Source organism: Spodoptera frugiperda, chromosome 25 (assembly GCF_023101765.2).
Source record: "Spodoptera frugiperda isolate SF20-4 chromosome 25, AGI-APGP_CSIRO_Sfru_2.0, whole genome shotgun sequence".
Taxonomy (NCBI): Eukaryota; Metazoa; Arthropoda; class Insecta; order Lepidoptera; family Noctuidae; genus Spodoptera; species Spodoptera frugiperda.
Window position 1 is genome coordinate 4172049 of NC_064236.1, and position 23131 is coordinate 4195179.

Below are 23131 nucleotides of genomic sequence, written 5' to 3' on the forward strand. Positions count from 1 at the left end.
TTGCATCAATAACAAATGTTTGCACACCTGCAATAACATTGGTTTTATGTTTACTAGCCCGCGGCCATAACCAAATATTTCATATTGCCAGTTTAATCGCATAAAATTATTTATGTTTTGATTTCAGCCTTCCCTCTCTTTCCCCTCCTTCCTCAAAAACCCTCCCCAATCTCGCCAATCCCAGTCCCCAACAACTCTTAAATGTCTAACCCCCAAAAAGCCGGCAACGCACTTGTAACATCTCTGGTGTTTCGAGTGTCCATAGGCGGCGGTGATTTCTTACCATCAGTCTTACAATTTTTAAATCTGTGTTAGAATAAGTAGTATTTCCGAACCGATACGACATCCAAACCTTCAAGAAAAGAAAGAAAGAAAGAAAACCAGTTTATTTGCACCGATTAAAAAATAATAAACATAAATAATTAATATAAAAAAAGTATACACTATATATCAAGAGTATATAAAGAGAGTATTCCTTTTTTAAAGACTGGCAATGCATGTGTAACTCCTCTGGTGTTGCAGGCGTCCATGGGCGGTGCTAATCGGTTGCCATCGTATGAAAAATAATATGATCGTTTGACTCATGTTCCCTTAAAAAAATCTGTGAATAAGGATCGATTTCTGACAATAATTGTATGGACTTTTGATCAATAATAGTGGAAAAGCTTTACCGCGACTTTGACGCGTTTTCCATTCCTGAAACAGCCAAAATAACTTATTACAAAGATGAATAAAATTGATCCTCGAAAGATTCCAGGAAAATTAATTTATTTATACAGGATAGCCTAATAAGGACAATAGACAATTGAAATTATGTTACTGATATTATGAATTTGGATATAAGTAAACGGATTAAGTATTATAAGATATTTTTACACTAGAAATACTTTCGAAATTGCTCTTTTCTGTATTTTTGCGCATTGACATGCAAATTGTGTGTGTAATTGACAACTGCGCTACGAACAGACGGAGAGAAATGGAACAAAGACTTCTCCGTTGCTATCCGGACATTCCACCCAGTCAGTTTGAAATAATATAGACATTATATTGTGGGAAACATGGTTATATACTTTATACATGTGTTAGAAATACACGGTTAAATCATTTTCTAACATATAGCTTTGGGATTGTTTTTAGGTATAGAATTGTATAATATAGTGCCTCATATTCATGATTGTTTTAAAAGACAAGCAAATAAATGATTATACGCCCCGCGTCTACTAGAAGTTCGAAAATCTTAAGGTTTCATTATTATTTGTTTGCGAAAAACACCAATTTTTCCCTAATAATTTATAATCTTCAGTTATAATCCGTATCAATACTGAAATTCAACACGTAGTTATACACAAAATCTCTCAAATATTTTTACCTGTGCTAAGAATCACGAGAGGGTGAAAACGTCATAAAGAACAGTATCTACAGAAACAGTATTACTATTTACATTTCCCTCAGAATTAACACTGACTAGTGTACTTATGTTACCGTTTTTTAGCTTAAATTGGGGTTACCCAGTTTCCAACTTCGTCTCGCTTCACCCTTTGATGAAAGGACATTCACCTTTCACTTGTCACTGCCCCACTTTAGCTCGTGTGGCAAATCGATAACAAAAAAAGTACAAGCCTGCTCTTCGTTCGCGATTTCGGTGATTGCTAAATGTTTTACTGATTCTATTTGATTGAGGATGAGATATATGTATAATGTTTTAGGTATGTGTTTGTTATAAAGTTATATTGCTTAGATACAATAAGGGATTTTTAAAATAAATACTTATTAATAGTAATGATGACAGTGTATGAAAATTTAAAATCTGATTAGTCCGTCTGTTAAGTAATAAATAAATATTAGACACGTATTTTTTATTTTGTCATATAAGATAACAATACTTAAATAAATCGGATCAAAGTTAAGGAGTCATTTCTATGTATATATAAACGAACCTAGAAAGTAAGGAAAGTATTTGTTGCCGTAAGAAAATAAAAAATACGAGTCTAATATTTTAAAATAATCTATCTAGAATAATATCGGACATTTAAATAAAAAATAGTCATCTACCCTATGAAATCCTTCTCAATACGGTATTGAACTAATGATGCCTCTAGTGTTGTGTGTACCCAAATCTTGGTTACCGTTAGTGACCGTTGTTATAGTGACCGCTACCAACATACGGCCCGTAAGCTTTGTTACTACGTAAGATCCGCCATTTATCCGTTGCGTTGCGTTGCATTGCGTCGCGACAACGCAACAGTGTCAAGTCATAAAACAATATGCATGACAAGCGAGGCGTCGCTCTAAGCTCTAAGCAGTATAAAAAATCTATAATTATGATTAGAAGAAAATCCACACATGTACGATATGGATAATGATAGATAGAACCTATCTGTAAAAAATCCTGTCTCCTTACATCAAAAACCGAGAAAATTAAGCCAAAAATACAACCATAGCGTGTTTTTCTTAAAATCTCAATAAGTGTTTTGAGTGAGTGACATTTGCGTGTATTTAGTTAAAGTGTGGCGTAAAAGCTTAAAGCGGTGTTTGTATTTAAACACCATTTTAAACGTTAAACGCCGGGTAGGTGTTTGTCGCGGCGGAGTTTCTGAAACCAGTGCCGCTGAAATTCAATGACAGTTTGGTTTATTGTTCATAAACACTGTAGGGATGCCTCGCTCATTGAAATATTATATAAAGATGGAATGACCTAATAACATTTTTGTTTATGAAAACTAGAGAGTGCTAATCTTACTAACATTATAAATGCGAAAGTTTGTGAGTGTGGAATGTGGATGTTTGTTACTCTTTTAAGTTAAAACGGCTGAAGAGATTGCGATTAAATTTAGAACAAGGGTAGATTGTGGTCTGGAGTTAAACATGGACTACTTTTTATGCCATGGAAACTCGGACGAAACTGTTGGCCGAAGTTAGTCTGTTTATACGTAATCCTTATATTAAGAAGTACTATCGAAATTGTATAATAATTCGTTCACTAGATTTGGAGTTGACGCCGACATAAGCAGACGAATTTAAACACGTCGCGTTGTTTAAATATGATCTAATAATAACGAAGTGACTATTAAAATTGGCAGTTGACGTTAACAAATCGCACAAGTTAATTATTTCGTGTTGACCTTTCGAGAACAGAATATAATAATAATTCAATTGGCCATTCAAAAAAATAATGTGACATCAGCATTTTAGTAATACGAGTAGGAACTAAAAAACCAAGCCGTTTGGTGTACGGGGCTCCCATAGAACATAAGTGATTTTTTTTTCATATGAAAAGCCATTACAAGTGGTCTACTCTTATTCAATGAAAAACGAAGTTTCGTTCTACAATTCCATTTATTGCGTACTCTCGTAAACAAAAATGAACGAATGAAATCAAGATAAATAAATATGTTTTGATATGAAATTAAAAATAAAACATTATTTTAAGTAATTTTATTAGTAAGTCATAAAACTTACGGCCGAAGATTAAACGAAACTTCGCATTCGAGAACCGGAGTAGACCTACAGATCTAACTCGCATTTATCCGTTATTCTCTCTAAAGAGATTTAACTGAAATCTATTTCCATCAACACAAAGACAATTTGACAGCAGTTATTGAAGATAAATTTATTGCCTTCCATCTCAGTTTAAAATTTCCAAACAACTCTGGAAATAATCCAATAAAATGCGGATCAAACTTGCAATATGTCCATAACACGTTAGCAATAATTCCAAATTGATTGCCTTTTAACCTGAGAGCAAACCCCTGTTTGTCGTGGGCTGTGAATAGACCGTCTGAAGCCAACTGTTGGCAGCTATAAAGACAGTCAGTCTGACCGTCGGCTTTTGAACGAAATGCAACCTGTATACCTCTATATTCAATCCGGATGAGACCTGTCTCAAAAGTTGATTATAAGTCCTAGCTCCCGACTTAGAGCTATTACGGTATTGCCTTTTGACATAACATAATCCGTTGAAAAACAGATTTAAGATGAATAGGTATCACTAGCAAATAAGGCTATTGATTCGACCTCTATTTCGGATACTGAAGAGATTATCTTGTAGCTTATGCTTGTCTGAATTATTAGGCTAATGACACTAATAACGCATCCATTAATGATGCCTAATGAGGTATTAGACGACAAAGGAGGTATTACTGAGATCTATGATAAATTATTCAGATTTATTGCATGATTGCCTTAATGATTGGGTATGCATGTGCACCATCCATCCTCCGCATAGAAGTCTCACAGTCTCTACACTTGATGAGTGAGATGAAGTTTAAAAGATTCAGGGTTTTCCAAATTCAATCAGATCATGCTATTACCTCCTGTTTGTTAAATTTGTGGTGCCATAGTCAGCTCTTTAGAGCCGCTGGATGCAGGTCGCTTCCAACCGGCCTATCTAGAAGTCATTGGGGCAGGCCTATGTTCAGCGGTGGATGTCTTATGGGTGATATGATGATGATGATGATAGTAAGCTCTTTGGATACCCACGGAAAGAATAAGACAAAGTTCTACGGGATGTTTGTTAATCAAAATTATTATCTACCAAAATATATCTGTGCGTGCACTTATCTATAAAATAACTGAACCAAACTAGATAACATCCTTCAAGTGCTTATTGCAACCGAAACCACATTTGTAAAGGATAAACGGTATTCACGAAGGTAAGGAATCTCCCGTGTGAGTGATAGGTATAATCGGATCAATGCAAGTGGAGAATAGCTTTAATCGGTGATATCGACATTGAACCAAAGCCGATTTCAGGTCGGTTGTGTAACAATTAATACTCACTGAATACTGCTCAAACTACCGATCGAGACATGCCCGATTTGAGTGTTTGACAGTTGGATCAATCGATGACGTATTTGACACAAATTGAACGCCATTTACCACGGTTAGTGACGTATTCTGACTTTGATTTATTAGATCCAATGCGGTGTTAATTGGAATGGATTATTTTGACTTATTGTCGGTATTTATGGTTGTAGTGGTTTGGAGATAAAATACTTGTTACTCAAGTTTAATGGTGCGTGTTTGAAGCCTGGTTAGGTACTGCAGTGACTAGGATTTTTATTCTAGGCCGATATCTTATTATGTACATAGGTACTTTATAAGCGTATTCAGACATTTCTTACAGTAAAGCAAAGAGTAGTGAAGAAACCGGGTTTAATTTATAATTACCAGTTATAACATTTATCCCTAAACGATTTGAAACCAAATCTGCGTTGAGGCAATCGAAACGTAGTAATTAATCAATGTATGAAAAGCAGGTTTTAACCAAAAAAAGGGGACAGTTATAGGTTTAATTAGGTCGTCTGCTCCTCTCCATGGAATTATCGGAATTTTATCGTCAAAACATTGATGTTTTGAGAATCTCAAATATAAATTTACATCATTTTCCTTTTTTAGCAGTCCTAACCACTACAATGTAAAAACGTAAAATATCAACTTAATACCCAAAACATCGTTTACCGCAAATTATAGCTAAAAAACTTCAAACATCATTTTTAATGCATTTTCAATCCTTTATTTTTCGTATTAAGGTGTGAATTGGTGTACAAATAAAGTGTTAGGACACATTCCACAGAGGTTACTCTGACGCAAACCTAGTTACCTATTTATAGACGTATACACGTTATGTTTTTGATTTTGAATTTAGTGTAAAACGTACTACTTATTTTATATATTTATGACCACATACGTGCATAAAAATCCTTTTTTTTTTCATAGACATTTCGGATAAATATTAAGTTTAAGAATAAATATCAAATTTATGATTATGATACCTAGGTATAACTGAGACAGACTATCGTATAATATTAGTATAACATACTTTTTTTACGGTATAATCAGTAGACGGGCAGACGGATCATCCAATGGTAAGCAATCGCCGCCGGCCATGGACACCCGAAATTACAAGTGTGTTGCTCTTTGGAGGTTAGGAATTTAAGAATTCTTGGGGAATCAGGGATTGGGAAAATTGGGAGGGGGATAATTGGGCTTGCGGTAACTTCAGTCCCTCAATGGTCTATGTAGGCGTTGTTTCACTTCGGTTTACTGTAAGGCCATGCCACTCCGGTTATCTGGTCGAGCTGGCCCATTCGTGAGGAAGTATGACTCTCCCACACTTAAAGTTAATATAATTTTTCGAGCATCTTCAACTAGTTTCGAGCCATATCGGATCTCATACACTATACACGCAGCGACCAACAAACTTCCTCACAGAACAATTAATTTATTAATCGAACACTAACATGTTTTATACTGAAACTTGCATTTTTAATGAAAACAAAGCCAGACAAACAATATGAATAGCACAGCGACATTTCTCATTTGCTTTATTCGTTCATTGTGAAGGTATTAAGAGCGGCCATTGTCATTCACCGGGCTTCAATGGCGGACGGCGCGCTGCCAATTAATGGTAGAAGAAGTTTGAAATTGAAAATTTCCAATTATTTGGTACCGGTATTGTGATTCGGAAATCAGAGTCATATCTGAGTTTGCTGCCACTAGAATTACGAGCTATTACGTAAGCTTTTCATTAGGTGTAGAAAACTGCACCCTGAACAAATAAAATGTCTATTTTCTTATAACTAATGAAACTCGCAGTTTTGAAAACGAGTCTTTTGCCAATATGATTTTAGAATTAATAAATATTAGGGTAAATCCATACCCCAATCGTAGCTACTATCCTTTAACCGAGTTTAAAACTCGATACTCCATGGTCGGCAACCATGGCCACTCATCCAACGAAACACAAAGGTTTGAAAGGTTGAAAAATATTCTATTTTGAACAAAGGGATTTTATTTGTGAGCCTTTATTGTGTTTTATTGTGGTGCACTGTGCACTCGACGGCTATTCGTCCACAAAGTGAAACACGGTATTTCGATATTTATACGTCCCTATATTGCATTTGCCTAAAAACGAAAGAGGAAAACAAAAGAAATTCTATATCCGAACCAGGGGGTCTACTCTAATTCAACGAACGAACGAAAAAGCTTCGCAGATTGCATACTAGAATTCTATTTATTGCGAACTTTCGTGAGCAAAAATTAACGAATAAAGATAAATAAAAAGGTATTGATATGAAATTAAAAATAAAACCTTATTTTAAGTAATTCTATTAGTAAATCAATAAAACCTACGGCCGAAGATTAAACGAAACGTCGCATTCGAGAACCGGAGTAGGCCCCCAGTTTACAAAAAAAGAGAATACGCCCTTTTCCAAAAGCCTGTGGTAACTCTAGAAAAGTCATGCGAGCGGCCATGGCTATCGCTGATCACTTACCATCGAGTGATCCGTCTGCTCTAAAAAAACCGACTTCGTCAAAAAGGAGGAGGGTCTCAATTCGACTGCATGTTTTTTTGAGGTATTCCCAATCCCTATACAAAAGCATTTGACAAAAGACCGTTCAAATGGCATTTCCAATCGAGACAATCCAAAAACAATGCAAATAAAAATCAAAAGCTTTCCATGACAATATTTTAAAAGGCTTGATTCTGGACATCACATGAAAATAGTAACGTGGCTCAACTGTAATTCACGAAGCTTAACAACAAGAAATAATCCCATATTATAATGTCATTAGAACTTAAAAAAGAATACTATGTTTATTAGTTTTTATTCATCCGTGATGATGATTGGCGCTTGCAACAGTGCCTAAATATTGGAAACTCACAAAAACGAATAAACATATTAAAATATCCCATTTTAAGTTCAAAAGATATTACTAGTGACCATGTCAGTTTAAAATCTTATAATCCCATGTATATATATATATATATCTGTTTATTTTATCTTTGTTTGTGAGATATGTCGTTTTTGCTCTCGCATTGAGTGCTCATATTAATTCCGGTTCGATCTAAAACAATAACTGGCGTTGTGAGCAGAGATAATCCAGCGCGGCGGGGGTTCGCTCGCCCGTACATTAATTATCGAAAATGAACTGTGAACGATTTAGTCTTCATTTGTGTTGCTTCGTTTTGTTGTTACTGCATCAAGTTTGTAGTACATAATTTGGATACGCCTGGCTGATTAAATAGCCGAGAGAGATCCTTTTTTTTTGAAGGGGGAATCATCCTTTGACTTCTCCCGCCTTGGGTGAGGCGGGAGGGAGTGTCAGATTCTTACTGACTAAAAACCACCCTGTTCCTTATCCTACTTTTAGCCGGAGCCAAGGGTGATCCTGAATTCGTATTTCTGACGGATATTCATTATTGTATTAGCGTAGCAAAAGAAGTAGACTAACTGCCGCACTCGGAAACATTAAATGATTACTTAAATCATTCCTTAGTAACTATTTTGTATCAGAAAACAGTGCTAAGGACTCGGTTAAGAAACCATTGGATGACTCTGAGTAGGACAGCTAGAAACTGAATACAATGCAAATATATTTTTTTTATATCAGCTATTAAAATCTTAAAAAACTGTGTACCAAGGGTACAATAATATGCTATCTAGATATATCTATATGGCACACAGATTTTTTAGGATTTTACACGACGTATCTGCAGCATCTTTTTTTAACTTTTATTTGTGTATTTTTATGGTATAAGCCGGTAAACACCCGTGAATACCTGAAACACGATCGTTACAAGTGCGTTGCCGGCCTATTGGAAATTAGGTATTTAAGGGTTGTTAGGGTATCGGAGAGTAGCTATTACAAACACCGTGTGGACGAGATAATTGGCAAAACGTGGACGTTATACACACATGAAATGGTGCGGCTCCACAAAATTTACGGTAGATAACAGAGTATGAACTGAAGTTAATTAATCCTAGATTTTAATTGCAGTTTTCCATGTGTGAAGCGAGGAGAGCGCCACTACACAGTAAATTATGATACACGATGCCAATTTGTGTACTTTTGACACGTAGTACCTATCAATTAGTAACGTTTCAATATTGCAGCGCTCCCAAAACGTTGCCATTGACGGCTTTTGTATCAAACGAATTCTTTTTGAAGTCCATCAGACTGATTAATTGATATATTCACGGAATGCACATACCCACGGGCCTTCTCTCCAATAATTGAAGCGCGAATGAAAATAATTACAACTGAATTAACGAACATGGTATTTTAAAGAACTCTGTATGAAGCACAGAAATTGTTTTTTCATATTTCTATGGGGATTTAAAAATTCCAATTATACGTATTCGTTAGTAATGAAAGGATTTTTTTTATTTTGTTAAAATTTTAATGATTATATTCCGTTGCGCTCGTGTGGAAATGATTGCAGATTGGAAAAGTAAAATATAAATGTCATAGTAATTTAGTACCTACATATACCTATATTAGTAGCTTCTTCTATACACTTAAACGTGCTGCTCGGCTCCTATTGACCGTAGCGTGATGTTTTATAGCCTATGACACTCTCCATCCCTCCAACTATTACAAATTAACCAATCACATTAATTCGTCTCTCCGTTTTGCCGTGAAAGACGGACAAACAAACAGATACATACAGTCTCACGTTCATAATATTAGTATACTCGTAGTATGGACAGCTAGTAAATTGATTAATACCTATATTGGGAATAGTCGTCGTCTCGTCTGAGATCATAGCAATATTGGACAAGGTGCCATACGAGCCAGTCGGACGGAAACATGAGACACCTTGACCCGTTTTAATTGAACCTGGGAATTGGTGCGATCCACTTACTCGCTCGACATAGATGTGTCAGCTATTGTTCCTAGCTAGCTATATTAGGTATAGGGATTATATATTCTCCCAATATCCGTTAACATGATCCTCGATAGATACACAACATGCTCCATATTAATCTATACTAACATAATAACGTAGAGTTTGTCTGTTTGCTCGACTGTTTGTTTAAACGCGTTTATCTTTGGAACTACTAGATGAATATGAAAAAATACTTTTTTAAAAGATACTTTGTTATTTTAAGATAATTAGACTATTATGGAGTTTCTCGGTCGTTCTTCTCCATTCGAAGCTACACTTTTTTTTGAGCACCTAGCTTCACTGACGGACAGGCTGACCGACTATTTTTTATTTCTTTCTTTGTTGACGTTTCAATAGTACTTAAATATTAATGGTTTAATTGGAATAAATTATTTGACTATGACTTTGAAAAAATTACTAAGATCTCTGTATATAACGATAGGCCTGCATTGACAAGATAATTATTAAATTCAACGGTATGATCGCAAATGGTGCACGAGCTACTAGCGTGCGTCTTCATACACGGTACAATCATAAAATTAATTTGAAAAAAAAATAGCGTAACTTTCCTCTAACCTTAAGGATAAAACTAAAGAAATGATGAGTGCCTCTAACTTAATAAGAATTTGTATAACTTTTTATAATAACTATTGTGAGACATAATAAATTAAATAAAAAATCACGGTTTACACACGCATAATAATGGAGAAACACGAGAAACGCGTGCGCGCCTGCGCAAGCTGCACACGATGAAGAGTCCCTCTGTGACTCGAAACTAGTAGAGCTTTTCTCCAATAATGTATGAGATTAAACCGTGATTTATTATTTAATTTATATAACGTGTAGTGATGATATAAAACATTTCTGTATTTTTTTTTCAGAGTTATGAAGTTATTATCTTAATACGTTAAACTCCACAAGATGATTCTAACCATCAATTTTTATTTGTCACCAGATCAGTGGAGCTCCGGTACGAGTATGACACGGAGTACAAGGGCATCCCAACGTATAGGTATGCTGCCAACGAGTGGCTGCTAGACAATGATGAAGGTTGCTTCTGTCTGAATGAGACGCGAGGTCTGAACCGAGAAGATGGGTGCCTACTTAAAGGTGCCATGGAGCTGTACAGCTGTGTCGGTAAGTGGCTAAAATAAGTCTTATTTATCATTTCTATTAAGCGTTGCCCTATAGGTACTAAGATGTTTTTTAAGCTCTTGGATTCGTTTACGAAGATATTATTTCGTATACACACATCACCACTATACCTTTGACCCATTGGACAAACAAGAACTATACGGTGGAGAAGAGCCATATCACGGCCTCACAGAAAACTGACGTGAAACCACGCTTGCGTTGTGTTTCGTTGTTTAAGTGAGGCCGCAGACTATAGAACCCCTTCCCCCCTTCCCCCCCTACCCAGTCTTCCCAATCCCCGATTCCCAACAACCTTTAAATTTTTAACCCCTAATAGGCCGGCCACGCACTTGTAACGCCTCTGGTGTTTCTGGTGTCCATGGTATCGCGATACTTACTATCAGGTAATACGTCTGCTCGTTTATCAGTTTATACCAAATGGAAATAAAAAAAACTTAAGATACCACGATAATGCAAGCATGACGTTTATTTGACGGCGACCTCTCGCGCCCGGCACTGGTTCAGGCCATGGTGCCGAGCGAGAGGGATTGAGATGCCGTCTTCTCCTTCTGCGAAGCAGTCATGCTAGCAAAGGAGGAGGCGGGGCGCGTGAGAGAACAAACCTCCTCAGGCCCCAGCCGTCGCGAGAGACACTCCGGGCGTCGGGGATCGCGCGACGATCTCCGGCCACCGTAAGTGCGGGCCTGCGGACGGCGAGCAAGGGTAGCTCACCGCCCGAACAGAACCAGACCCGTGCGTGCGGCGCGTCGCGTTCCGCGCGCGCCTCAAAGAGCCATCAGACCACCACAGATGGGGCCCAGTAAGGCTGATGCCTGATCCGGAGCTGCGGACTACCTAGAGGGTTTACCGGGGCTCCGGCTTGAAAAGCAGGAGAAGGAACGGGGTGGTTTTTAGTCAGTAAGAGTCTGACACTCCCTCTCGCTTCGCCCAAGGCGGGAGAAGTCATTGGATAATTTTCCCCCTCAAAAAAAAGCACGACGTTTATTTAGATGTGCCATTTCACATATGAGAACGTTTACATTAGTTTTAGGTACAGATACATAAGGTAAAACTTCAATTATCCTATTTTTATCCGATCTATCTTAGCATGTACTAATGAAGACATTCGAAATCTATAAATTACTCACATTTAAAATTCGTCTTGATATTGGCAAGTTAACATCGATCTTCTATATTTGGATTTAGCGATACGAAACACCAAAAAGCACTTTGGACAGGAACAAAATTATTTAAGGACTTGCTCAAAGAATAGATCCTGGAATCTGGAATTAAAGACCGGTGAGAGGTTGGAAATAGTCTTGTTCCTTTTAAAATGGTACTTACCTACATGTAACATATATTATATATCTACCAAGAACACCGTTAATCCTCTGCCTACTCGAGTACCTATTCGTTCGACGAAATCCCGACGATTTAGTACTAAAATAGCATTCTTAAATAACCATATGGACTTTTCACATCTTTCTTAAAACATATCTCCGCTTCTAAGTCTATTCTCTGTTTAAACTTTGATTGTGATTGTGGTAGTTACCACAGCTCTTAGAAGCAGAGAGCAATTGTAAGCAACTGCTTACAATACGCCTCATAGGTCAATTTCTCGTGCTCCATCGTCGGTCACATCATCGCTTACCACCAGGCGAGATGATGGCCAAACGCCATCTTAGTAAGTATAAAAAATGTCTGCCTCTCTCTCACTCATAATGTGACACAATACTCACACAATTTCCATAGTTGTGATTCATTAACAATATAATAAATGTACGCCTAAAAAAATTAGACACAATAACAAATGCAGTTGAAACATAGACTGAACTTCTGTCCTATCACGTAACTGTTGCCTTGTCGTGACTGTCATTCAAGTGAATACTTCGGATCCACGTTCAAATCTGTCGGCAAGTCACTGTGAGATAATAAAAACAATAAATAATTAGAATATTGCTAGTCTACGCTATTGCATTAGGATAAGTTCCTGTAATAATAGTCGTAAGTTGATAATAATAAATAATAAATAAATAGATTTTTATAATAAAGCAGTAATGCTTAGCGTACTGTAAAGCTCTCTAACAAAAATAAGCATAAAACATTTAATAAAAGGTAATTGAGTAAAATTCCTAAAACTCATAATAATAGCGTTGACGTTCAAGTTGCTGTAGAAATATGCACTATAAAAATAATTCCCCATCTGCAGTACGAGCGAAGCAATTTTATTGTTATGAAAACTCTCAATTTTCTCTCAGAAAATATTAATCCTATGATCGCAGGAAATTGATTTGAGGAAATCACTAGATACGCTCGACCGAAGGCGAACAATATTAGCTTGAGCTACTCCGCTCGATTTGCATTGCATTTTACAATTTTCATCCTCTTTATAAAATGGTATTTATTTGTTGTTCGCCTCGTATTTATTATGTTTGATTTGAATATTGCATAAAATGGGATTCTTATTTTATTTATTTACTAATTTCACAGTTGAATCGCTCTTGAAGATATTTGATGGCTGTTACGTAGCTATTAGTAAAGCGAAAACACCGAATGAACTAGCTAGGTCCGTTTTTAAGGGAGGAAAATCATCCAATTACTCCTTCCGCCTGGGTGAGGCGAGAAAGAGTATCAGACTATTACTGACTAAAAATCACCTTGTTCCTACTCCTGCTCTTCGTGTTAGAGCCCCGGTAATCCTCTAGGTAGTCCGTAGCTCCGGGCTGGGCAAACACTCTACTGGGCCCTATTTGTGGTGGTCTGATGGCTCTTTGAAGTGCGCGCGGAACGCGAAGCGCAGTGCGCTTGGGTCTGGTTCTAGTAGGGCGGCGAGCTACCCTTGCTCATCGTCCGCAGGCCTGTGCTTACGTTGGCAATTATATTGACCCTAAGATACCGTTACAAATCCACTACACAACAACCTCGTGGTCCCCAGATGACATTCAATGCCCCCATCAGTATGCATTTTTATACATAGATAACACGCCATAGATTAGTCATTGAAATAACTGTTATGAATACTGATTACTGATTTTCAATGTCATGAGAATATCAGTAAAATGTTTTTTTTATCTTAAGGACCTGGAATTCAAAACATTAATTAGGAATTACTTATCTATTCCTAAAACAATGATTTTAATTTGCTGTCCAGAAAAATCTTATGTATAAACAGGGTCTCGGGTGGGTTTGTGGGTACTTGTGTGCTAGCCTATTCTGTAACATTCAATCCAAAAGATCGAAGTGAACTCGCGGTCCCTTATATCATTGGTTGCGAGAATAATCTCGATCAATGAGAACGCGATTTTTTGAGGGCAAAAAAGCGTAAACCTAAGACACCTTTACCACTGCCTTGGCGTATAGTATACCTACAGGGTGTCCCTGAAGTCGACGTCCAACGGGCACTAGATGATCAGCAAGGTTCCAACTGTTATCAGAAAAATATAAAAAAATAATCTAAGTCCTACAGTTTTTAAATTACAGTGACTTATATGTTATCCACGAAAAAGTACACCCTGTGCCAGTCTTTTGAATCTTGTTGCTACAAATCTTTATTTTTTCGTCTGCAGTCTTCCTTACATTATCCTGAATTCCGTATTACTGGAGCACTATGCCTGTTGGACGTCGACTTCAGGGACACCCTGTATAATTACATTAATTAAAACAATTATCTTTTTCTTGAGCAAGAAATTAACCCACTGTTCCTCGTTTCCACGCCGGCAGTGTGACAACTGCCTTATTTGATTTAATGCACACTCCGCCACCTATTTTCGAACGCAGTGCCATCTACATAATATATTTACCAATGCAAAATTTGTACACAAATTAAAGTGTTGATGGAAACACAAACAATGGACATAATGAAGCCGTCCATTTTAATAATTATTGAAATTATTTACCATTGTTGAAGAGCACTTTTCATCGTAAATATACCGTACAGTTTCTGTTATAATTACAGGTCGTTACAAAATCTAGATTTATAAAACAACCTCTTGTACTGTTATATGCGTAGATTATAAAGTTACTTCCTAGAAAATATTTTGTATTTTCTGTGAGATTCCGTTGAATTAAAAAGGAATACGAAATTAAAAATTTAAAGAAGGTATTCTCTCCGACTTCATTTTTTAAATAACAGGTACCTACTAAAATTATTTGGTATCTGGTTTATCTAATAAGAAAGATATTGTAAAAAAGATGGTAAGAAAATCTCTAACCCTTCATCTCATCATTTACCTAATGTCCTAACAAGAATACCCCGTTACTCATTCTCGGCCACCCTGTACATGTACACAATCATTTTAAATTTTCAAATAGAGCAACGCATATTTTATGCAAATGCACTAGAATCACATTAAAGGACCAATTAGGCCACAAATATTGATAAAAGCTTTTTCATTGATTGAACCCTGAATTGAATTGTTCGTGCCAAATTTTGTATTCGAACCATCACAAGCAATATGCATGTGAAATAATAAATTGCGGCTATTGTTTGAAAATGCACTTTATTTCGATTGTAGGTAGGTACAGTCATTACTGGTCTTCATTATCCTTAATTTTATGAAGGTAAACAATCATCTAGACTCTAAGGTAAACATTATGTGATCACAGTCGTTAATACATAATCGTTTTCACACTCAATAAATGTTTACTCACCTTTTTATGCGCGGTCTCAAGAAAAATAACCTATGATTAAGGTGTACCTACTTGTTTACGTTGTCTACATTAAATCAAACGGTAGTTATCAGCAGTAAAATATAGAGTCCTTTGACTTGATTGATAGGCACGATTATCCGATATGTAGATGTGATATATTAGAATTTACGATAATCTTTAAGTTCAAACTTATTATTAGGCAAGAGAGGCCAACGGCGCACCTCTTGACCTGCCACGGAAACGACCGAATGTTTACACACAGCACGCGCACGCATGCACGCCGCGCCGCCGCCCGCCGCTCAACCTTGAACAAATTTTAACACTGATGCTCACTAATTCTCGAGTTCATATCGATTTATAATGAAGTCATTGTGGATACGAAAATAAAGTAAAACTTAAAATGTGCTTTGGTAATAATAGTCTCGTATAATGAAACAAGCCATTAGCCATTTTAAATATTGACCTTTATACTCGAGACGAGAGATGTCCGAAACCGAATTTCTAACGGATGCGAAAATTCGGGCGCACTCGCAGAGCGCAGTTTGTCAAGCACCTAAAGCGTGTATGTTTGCGCTGCGCCAGTGGAGTGGCGTCAAAGCCTTCCCAACCGCTCTGCTCTCCCCGAACCTGTTAATTTAGGTCAGAACAAAAAGCTACCACATGTGTTACTTTCCACTGGCTTTTACGTAAAATTGTATCAACTTTATATTTCACGAGGCGCTAACACCTAACTCTATGTCGTTTTTTATGTCACCACCGCAGCCAGGTTGTTAAAATCACATCTCAACCAAAAATAGGACAAACAGTAAACAGACGAAAACAATTTTTAAAACGTATACAATTTCCGTCGCAACCCTAACAAGCAACTTTTCGTACTCATGTTGTCATTATAAAACCGGTCACAGCGCGCAAGCTTCTCATCGCGCTTCGTATTTATTTGTTTTAAAACAAAAGAAAATGTTTAATTTTGCGCACGTATTTAGTGATCGCAGAATGTACGTGAACAAAATGAATATGTTTAAACCATCAATATTATCTTCATTGAAGTTCCGAGTGACTCGCACGACGTCTGGTCTGGTGCGACGGTGACACGCCCCGCCAAGGTGAACCTGTAGGCTCAATGATGTTCATTCAGCTCCCGTATACTAGACATTTAAGACACCATAATAACTTGGAAGCAATGACCCTCTTTTCTGCTCTAAAATGCATGGCAGCTGACCTAAAATAATTAAGATTATGGTAAAAATACGGGCGCGACACACATAGAGAGCGGCGCGTGGCGGGAGGTTGATCTCGGTACTTACGTAAAAAAGAGTGCGCGAGCGCAGGACGGTCAAACGCACGTTGCGATGAATCGTGTCGCGTGGTTGACGTGTGCGCTTCTCTCGGTCGTCGGCGCGCGTATCTACGAGCGCTGTGAGCTAGCTCGCGAGTTAGAGTCGCTCGGAGTGCACCCTGATGACATCTCCACCTGGGTGTGCATCGCTTACCACGAATCACGCTTCGACACCAATGCCAACAACCCTTACAGCGGTGACCATGGCATTTTTCAAATCAGTGAACTCTACTGGTGCGGCCCCGGCAAGGCGTGCGGTCTGCCATGCTCCGCATTACGTGACGAAGACATCTCCAATGATGTCGAATGTGCGTTGATAGTGCACGAGGAACACACTCGGCTGCAGGGTAACGGATTCCTGGCGTGGGTAGTGTATCCACAACATTGCAAACATAACACTAAGAAATATCTCGTGGACTGTGATACTAATGTGAAGAGTTCAGTGCCCATTACAAGATCTCGAGGTTACAATTACGTGGACAGTAACGACGAGCAGAATGTTACGACATACAGACAAAATACAAATAACGGTCTGCCGTCATTTTTATCGATTGCAGCCATCGTTAGAGAAAATTATGGTAAAGTGTCCGATCCAAGCAGAGGACGAGTAGATTGGACTAATTATAAAATTGACAACATTGATGAACTGAAACTGCCGGTGCTTAACCAACCATCGCAGCACATCAGCCTGCCACCTACGTATGCACCACGCCCCACCACCACCACGACAACAACTACCACGACGTACGTACCGCCCGTGAAGCCGTGGAGGACGATCGAAACTAATCAGTTTAGGAAGAAACATCGCAATGGTGATACACAAAAGACTACGAAATATTACGATATCGGATACGATAGATATTACACACCGAGCACGGCATCGGTAGCAGCTACTGTTCGTCCCATATTCTATGCAGCGAGCACGCCTGTACGCAATGTAACTACTACTACGTTAAGACCTACGACAAGGAGCACCACTGTAACTACAACCACTTGGAGACCACCTACTACTACCACTACATACCGGCCACCTACTACCACTACATACCGGTCACCGACTACCACGTACCGTGCACCCACGACTACGACGACATACCGGCCAATAACTTCATCAAGCTCTTTCTACAAATTTCCATCTTCTACAACAACAATCAGGACACTAAGTCCGTTCTCGTATAATTTCTCCGGATTTAAATCAACAACTAGGCCATCTCCTTCTTCAGCGAGAACGACATGGAATTGGCAATTTACTTCGCCCACGACGAAACCAAGCACGACTTCTATTGCTCCTCGAGCAGTCACCACTACTTACAAACCTATGACTACCACTCAGAGACCAACCACTCGTCCAACAGTTACATCAACAACAGCTAGAACACCATGGACTTGGCCTGCCTTCACACAGAGATCCACGACCAGTAAATCGACAACAAAACCCAAATCAGACTTCTCATGGTACACGTTCACATCACGAACATCAACAACGCCGGCGACGCCGAAACTGCAGACTGTCTCAACGAAAACTACACCATTTACATTCTGGACTAAAGCACAGAGCACACTAGCAAACACGACCCAGGACAGAACTACTAAAACATCATCATACTCTACTGTGAAACCTCAAATCACCTCAACACAGAAACCAACGACTCAGTCAATATTCGACCTGTATCTGAATCCTACGAAACGACCACAGTTGCCCAGCTATAGTTTCAGCTGGGGACAACCTAGGCTACAAATCTTCGGCAGCGGCACTACAACGGCACCAACAGTGTCACGGGGACAGTATCAACAAAATAAAAACACGTGAAACTCGTACGTAGGTTTTTAATCAATCAGTGGTCTCAGTTATCACAAATACCTACTTAATTATAGATAAGTTCGTCATAATCGTATTATTAATATTACCTTGTGATTCCTTCACATTAACACGTGTCACATTGTTTACAACTTATAAGTTAGAACTTGTCATCAAGATTTTTATCCTAACATTGTATTATCTGCGCAGGAAAAATAACTGCTTTGTATTTAAATGTCAGTTGCGCAAACGCATTATGTATGTCTATTGCGACGGACACCGTCACGACGGGGATTGCTCTTACTGTGTAAATATAAATATAATTATGCAAAATATGCGAATGTTTATTTGTAATATTATACCAAAAAGCATTTATTTACTTTTTTATGTGTACATTAAAGAAGATTTTTTATACGTGCGTTGTGTTATTGATTTAACTGCGCATCCTAATGATTAATAATATTTAAATGAAAGGCTAAGCATAAAATTATTTCTAAAAATAATGGATAACATGGTCAATAGCTTGTTATTTTTGTAATTAACATTTAGAATCAAGTTCTGATGCGGAAACAACGGAAGGTGCGAATGTACTGAAGGACAGTAGTATGTTACACGCGACCGTATCGTTTACTCATCACATAGAAATATAACAACTATAGTCTGTCCATTTTATGATGATTAATGTGCTAAATATTTATCTTCAAAGTGAAGTATACAAATAAACTAAAGATTTATTTCATCATTCACAAAGTTTCTGTTGGTCTACAGAAACTTATAAAAATTTAGAGTCCTTCTTATCTTATATTCTATTGACGTATAATTTGACATATTTTCCATTCGAAACGTTATTATTGATTTCCATATATCTATTTAAAATTCTCTAAAATTACATGTTTAAATACTACTAATAAAATACAACATAAAATAATGTTTAAAAATATAAAAATAGGAGCCGACCGGTAGCGGAGGCATGGTCCAAGCTACCGGTGGTTAGGGCTCCAGAGTCAGAAACCTCCTCACATTATGTACAGTTTCGAGGAGCACTGCCTTCTGCATCAGGCCCTTGATCCATCCGCCCAACGCCAGTCTCCTAATGTGGTTATCGAGGCTGTTAGGTATTAACCCATTGGCATTATTTATTATTATTATTGCACACATTACATTTGTCATTACAGACGTATTCTAATACGACAAAGTAACTAAACATAAAATAAAGTTCCACATAAACAAAACCTATACTTATCCTCTTTTAACATACATATATATATGTCTTACCTACCTAGCTACATCTTTAAGCTAACAGCAAGATAATGAGACATTGTGTAGTTAAGCCTTTAACATCACTAACAGGACATAAAACCTCTTTCTTATTCACAAAACTAATCTTGAGCACACAAAAGATTTTATATTACAAAGTGAATCCATTTTCCCATAATCCTCTCGCGTGTCCAAAGGATCATGGGGAAATTGATGCAGTTTACTATAAGATGCTTAGCTTGATAGAAGGGTGATGGTAACAATGCAGCCAGAAAATTTTCCATTTTTCTCTAGAAATTTTAATAGAAATTAGATTACGCTTAGCTAGTGCACCATAATGTATCATAATGTATTAATAATACGTCATAATGTATTAGTTTTGGCACGAATCTGGCATCAAAGGCGAAATTAATCCTAAATTAATTAATTTCGGAGCTATCAAAATCAATATACCTAATGGGTCAGAGTCGACAAACCATACCTATTTACCACACCTAGCTTTACTGATGGACAGACTGACAGACTATTATCTATTTCTTTCTTTGTTGACGTTTCAAAACTACCTAAGTATATGGTTTAATTGGAATAAATGATTTGACTTTGACTTTACTCAGATTAATAATACTTACTAGATGAAGCTGACAAAGTCCCCCATCACATAATATTTTGTTGAATAAATTAACTTATATCAATATTCATAATGTGACATCCATGAGAAGTGAATTGATCGAGTATTCGCCGTCCAGCCGGTTCTTCCAGGGCTGTCACAAACAACATTATTCAAATTGATTTATCATCGTAATGCCGGTATTGCTTTCAAAGTTCATTTTGTTCTGATCTATGACACAATCAATAAATAAAAAGCTAAAAGGAATAATGAGTAAGGAACTATATTTTAATTTTATATGCGGTTTAAAAATAATGATGCGTCAATGTACGTGCGGATAATAAAACATCGTGTGTTGTTTTCACAAAATCACAAGTGTTAGAGAGCTATGTTGCTCGACCGGAGTGATACCACGGCCTCATAGAAAACCGATGTGAAACAAAGCTTGTGTTGTGTTCCGTAGTGTAAGTGAGGTTACCTGAGGCCCAATTTATGGCCCTTAAATTCCTAACTTCCAAAAGACCGGCAACGCACTTGCAACGCCTCTGGTGTTTCAAGTGTCCATGGGCAGCGGCGATTGCTTACCATCAGGTGATCCGTCAGCTCGTTTACCGGCTTATACCTTACAAAAACAAATTGTTGGGACGCATCGAGACGATTTAGTTTTTAAAATAAATAGACGAAAAAATAATTATGACGACGTAAATAATGCTCTAATGAAGGTTCAAAATTGGTTTACATCAAATAACTTAGTATTAAATGATAAAAAGACAAAATGTATTAGATTTGTTTTGCCAAATGTTAAGACTAACCAATGCGATGTATTATTAAATAGTCAGAAATTAGAATTTGTAAAAGAGACTACTTTCCTAGGAATCACTGTAGATGACAAATTGCAATGGGGTCCCCACATTACATCGCTAGCGGGACGATTGAGCTCTGCAGCTTACGCTGTCTGGAAGATCAGACAGCTAACCGACATAGGCACGGCAAGACTAGTGTATTTCAGTTACTTCCATAGCATCATGTCGTATGGCATTTTGCTGTGGGGACAAGCTGCTGATGTTGAGTCTATCTTTATCCTACAAAAGCGCGCCGTCAGAGCTATTTACAACCTAGGTCGTCGGGAATCTCTTAGAGAAAAGTTTAAGGAGATCAATATTATGACCGTTCCATGTCAATTTATTTATGAAAATATTATGTATGTTAGAAAAAACCTACATTTGTTTGCGAAAGTATCTGACAGACACAACTATCAAACTAGACATAAGGATAGATTAAGTCAACCATTTTTTAGATTGTCAAAAATAAGTAAGTCATTTATGGGATTCTGTGTTAAATGTTATAATAGAGTTCCAATGGAAATACAGAATCTGAATGAATCAAAATTTAAACTATGTATTAAAAAAACGTTATGTAGACAAGCATACTACAAACTAAATGATTATATAGAAGATAAAAATGCTTGGAGGCAAGCTGGTCCGGCTCCACAGGATAACTAATAAAACGTAGTAATATAACCATGTTATTTCGATGTATTCTGTACTTTATACAATTATTGTAAATGTGAGAGCCCTGTAATTAACTGAAATCAAATTAGACTAGTAGAATGCATTTATGTCAGCTTGGAGTTGTCATGCTCACTCAAAGGTCTCATTGGCGGTGGCACGGGCATTGGATCGCCCGATTCCCTGCAACATGGTTGAGTTGGGCGGTGCTGGTGTACGTGTCATGTTCGTGAACGGGCGCTGTCAACTGAGACTGGTCAGCTCCGGACTGCATTAATTTTTATTGTCCTCTGGGTTATTTTCTTTTTCTGTCGCTTTGACTGTATATAAGTTTTACATTGTTCTCACATAGCTGAAGTAATCGAAACAATGTAACCAAGAATTGTATTGTAAATCTGATTGAGAAAGAGTAACCTATGGAGTTTCTTGCTCGTTCTTCTCCATAGGAATCTACACTTTGGAACGAGCAAATAGCTTCACTAGAGGACTGACCGACAGACAGACGTTATTAATATTATTATATTTGCTTTGACGTTCAAAAGTGCCTTCCTGGTCTATTTGAAATAAATGATTTTGACTTTGACTTTGACTTTGACTTTGACGTAATGGCCTCGGCTTTGTTTGCTTAAATTTCAATCCTGTTGGGCATAGTTCGGCGGATTTTAATAACGTACAATATTTTTCGTTCGCATGCGACTCTCTTGTCCTGTCTGCTGTCTTGAAGCCAGACAGCGGTAAAATCACTGCTGTCTGGCTTCAAGTGGACAATTTGTAGCCATCGATAGGTCTAAGAGTGATTCAATCGGAGTTATTGCTGATGGATGAGGGATTTGAGTCACAGTCAGTAAAGTTTCATGTCACGACTTAGATCTACATACCTACGTTGTTCTTTATATGGTTTAAATTCTACTTAAATATGACCACAGAAAAATAATACCTACCAATTTTAATTCTTGTAAATTTTCCTCGTAAACATTGCATTTACCGCCGTACTCATCAAACTTATCTAATTACCGCCGTACTCATAAAGGCATTTAATGGTTAGGTACTTAAACCAGCCCTTAGCAATAGTTTTTGATACAAAATTGCTACTAAGGAATACTTTACGTAATCATTAAATGTCTCTGTAAGCGGCAGTTAAGTATTTACACAGACTTTCAAAATG

At 37.4% G+C, this 23131-nt stretch overlaps 2 protein-coding genes across 2 annotated transcripts in view; both read left to right on the forward strand.

Moving 5' to 3' along the window:
* LOC118262721 (sensory neuron membrane protein 2) overlaps nucleotides 1–23131 on the forward strand; it is a 121795-nt gene that overhangs the window by 67571 nt on the left and 31093 nt on the right. The window contains exon 6 of the mRNA XM_035574292.2: nucleotides 10632–10813. Coding sequence (XP_035430185.2) covers nucleotides 10632–10813 — 182 coding nt within the window. The remainder of the gene's footprint in view (nucleotides 1–10631; nucleotides 10814–23131) is intronic.
* LOC118262715 (mucin-2) lies at nucleotides 16621–19008 on the forward strand. Its single transcript, XM_035574279.2, has one exon. The coding sequence runs from the start codon at nucleotides 16810–16812 to the stop codon at nucleotides 18604–18606; it is 1797 nt and encodes a 598-aa protein (XP_035430172.2). The 5' UTR covers nucleotides 16621–16809; the 3' UTR covers nucleotides 18607–19008.

Coding starts and splice junctions, on each gene's coding strand:
- LOC118262715 (XM_035574279.2), top strand. CDS start 16,810: ATGAATCGTGTCGCGTGGTTGACGTGTGCGCTTCTCTCGGTCGTCGGC.